The sequence below is a fragment of the Athene cunicularia genome, assembly GCF_003259725.1.
Source record: "Athene cunicularia isolate RWA chromosome 11 unlocalized genomic scaffold, athCun1 chr11_part1, whole genome shotgun sequence".
In the NCBI taxonomy this organism is placed as follows: Eukaryota; Metazoa; Chordata; class Aves; order Strigiformes; family Strigidae; genus Athene; species Athene cunicularia.
In genome coordinates, this window is record NW_020799113.1 from 122,733 (window position 1) to 124,683 (window position 1,951).

Sequence of the window (1,951 nt, forward strand, 5' to 3'; positions counted from 1 at the left end):
TTTTTCCCCCTCCTTGAGCATCCTTGTCTCCTCAGGATGGACGAGTCGTACTGCCTGTCGGCGCTGCGGTCGCCCTTCTACCCGCTGCCAGCGCCGGGCTCGCTGCCACCCCTGCACCCCTCGGCCATGCACCTGCACCTCTCGGGGGTCCGGTACCCCCCCGAGCTCTCGCACTCCTCCCTCTCCGCCCTGCAGTCCGAGCGCATCTCCAGCCTGGCCGCCGAGAGGTACGGGGAGGGGGACGATGGTGGCGGGTGGGTACAGGCATCTTGAGGGGGTTGTTTGGAGGTTGGTGGGTTTTTTCTTTTTTTTTTTTTGGCTTTTCTTTGCAGGCTGCAAATGGATGAAGAGCTGCGGCAGAGGGAGCGGGAGCGCGAGCGGGAGCGAGAGAAGGAACGAGAACGGGAGCGGGAACGTGAGAAAGAGCTGGAGCGGGAGCGGGAGAAGGAGCGAGAACGGGAGCTGGAGAGGCAGCGGGAGCGCGCCCGGGAGAAGGAGCTCAGCATGGTGAAAGCCATGGAGGGGCCCTTCCTCCCCGTGGCCGAGCTGCACGGGCTGCGGGGGCACCCGGCCGAGGAGCGGGGCAAGCCCGTGGAGCCGCTGGCGCCCGGCAGAGCAGGTAACGTCCCCACGGGTGACGCTGCGGGGGGGCCACCGCCTTCAGGCACAGCTTGCCACGGTCCCCTTTCCCCTCCAGATGGCAAAGCCGAGGGGGTCGGAGGCTGCGGGAGGCAGCTCGGGGTGGAGCTGGGCTCTCTCGGCTGCCAGCTCGCTTGCCAAAAGCCCAGCTGCCGCGGCTCTCGAGGAGGCGGCGCGGTGCCTGTGCCATCTGACTGGGCCCGGGGCGGCAACGCGCCCGGTGCCACGGCACGCCTGGCAGCTGGGCTGGCAGCAAGCAGGCAGCCCCTCCATGCCGCGCAGGCAGGGGAGCTCCGGGTGCCTCCTGCCTGCAGGCATGCCCCTGCGGTGGGGGGGACACCCTTTGCACCCCAAAAGACCCTGATAGCCAACGATGGTCGCGGGTATCCCCCCGGCTTTCCACTCCCTGACTCTCCGGCACTCCTTTTCCAACTCAGAGAAACTCAAGGACTCGGTGCTGCCGACGCCAAAGCCCATCCAGCACCCGCTGCACCAGCCACCAGCCTCGCACCACCCCGTGCCCAGCCTCATCCCCAACCACAACGTGTTCCCGCTGCCGGGGAGCAGCGCGGCCACGGCGCTGCTCATCCACCGCACCAACGAGGAGGAGAAGTGGCTGGCCCGGCAGCGCCGGCTGCGCCAGGAGAAGGAAGATCGGCAGTCCCAAGTCTCAGAGTTTCGACAACAAGTCCTAGAACAGCACCTCGACATGGGGCGCACCCCGAGCCAGCCTGAGCCTGAGCACCGCCCCGAGCACCCCAGGTAGGGATGTGCTGCCAGTCCCGCTCCGGTGACAGAGCTTCCCCCTAAAACCTCATGGCGTTTTCCCACACCGCAGCTGTAATATTGATCAGATTTTCCCCCATTGCACCCCCCCTAGCTGGCTCTGGCCCCCCCCGTTAGGTAGCCAACATCCCATACCCGTGCCCCTCGCTCCTTGCACGTCCCCGTGAGCAGAAGCGGCCGCGCTCGGCCGGCGCCAGCAGGTCCCCGTCAGGCGGTGCCAGCCAGGCCGGCTGTGCTGGCAGCGCCGGGCGATGCTGGTGCCTGACATCTGCGCGGCGGCAGGCGACGAGCCCGGGAGGTGGCCGAGGGCCAGTGGCGAGTGGCCAGGTGCTGCCCAGGCACCCGGCACCGCTAATTGCAGCTCCCCGCCGTGCAGCGGACCCGGGCGGTGGGATGCTCTGTTTTGGGAGGGAGAGGGGCCGGGGGGCGCCCGCCCCGAATGCAGGTGGTTTGGGGAGGCAGAGGAGCGTGTCCGCACCCCCTGATTGACAGGGGCTCGCTCACCCCCAGCTCTGAGCGCTTAAGC

General features: G+C 68.2%; 1 protein-coding gene across 1 annotated transcript in view; it reads left to right on the top strand.

The window, feature by feature from the left end:
* The window catches only part of GSE1 (Gse1 coiled-coil protein), a 22,710-nt gene that overhangs the window by 4,459 nt on the left and 16,300 nt on the right, over positions 1-1,951 (top strand). Inside the window, exons 3-5 of the mRNA XM_026856906.1 lie at positions 36-227; positions 333-619; positions 1,077-1,418. Coding sequence (XP_026712707.1) covers positions 36-227; positions 333-619; positions 1,077-1,405 — 808 coding nt within the window. The 3' untranslated portion in view covers positions 1,406-1,418. The remainder of the gene's footprint in view (positions 1-35; positions 228-332; positions 620-1,076; positions 1,419-1,951) is intronic.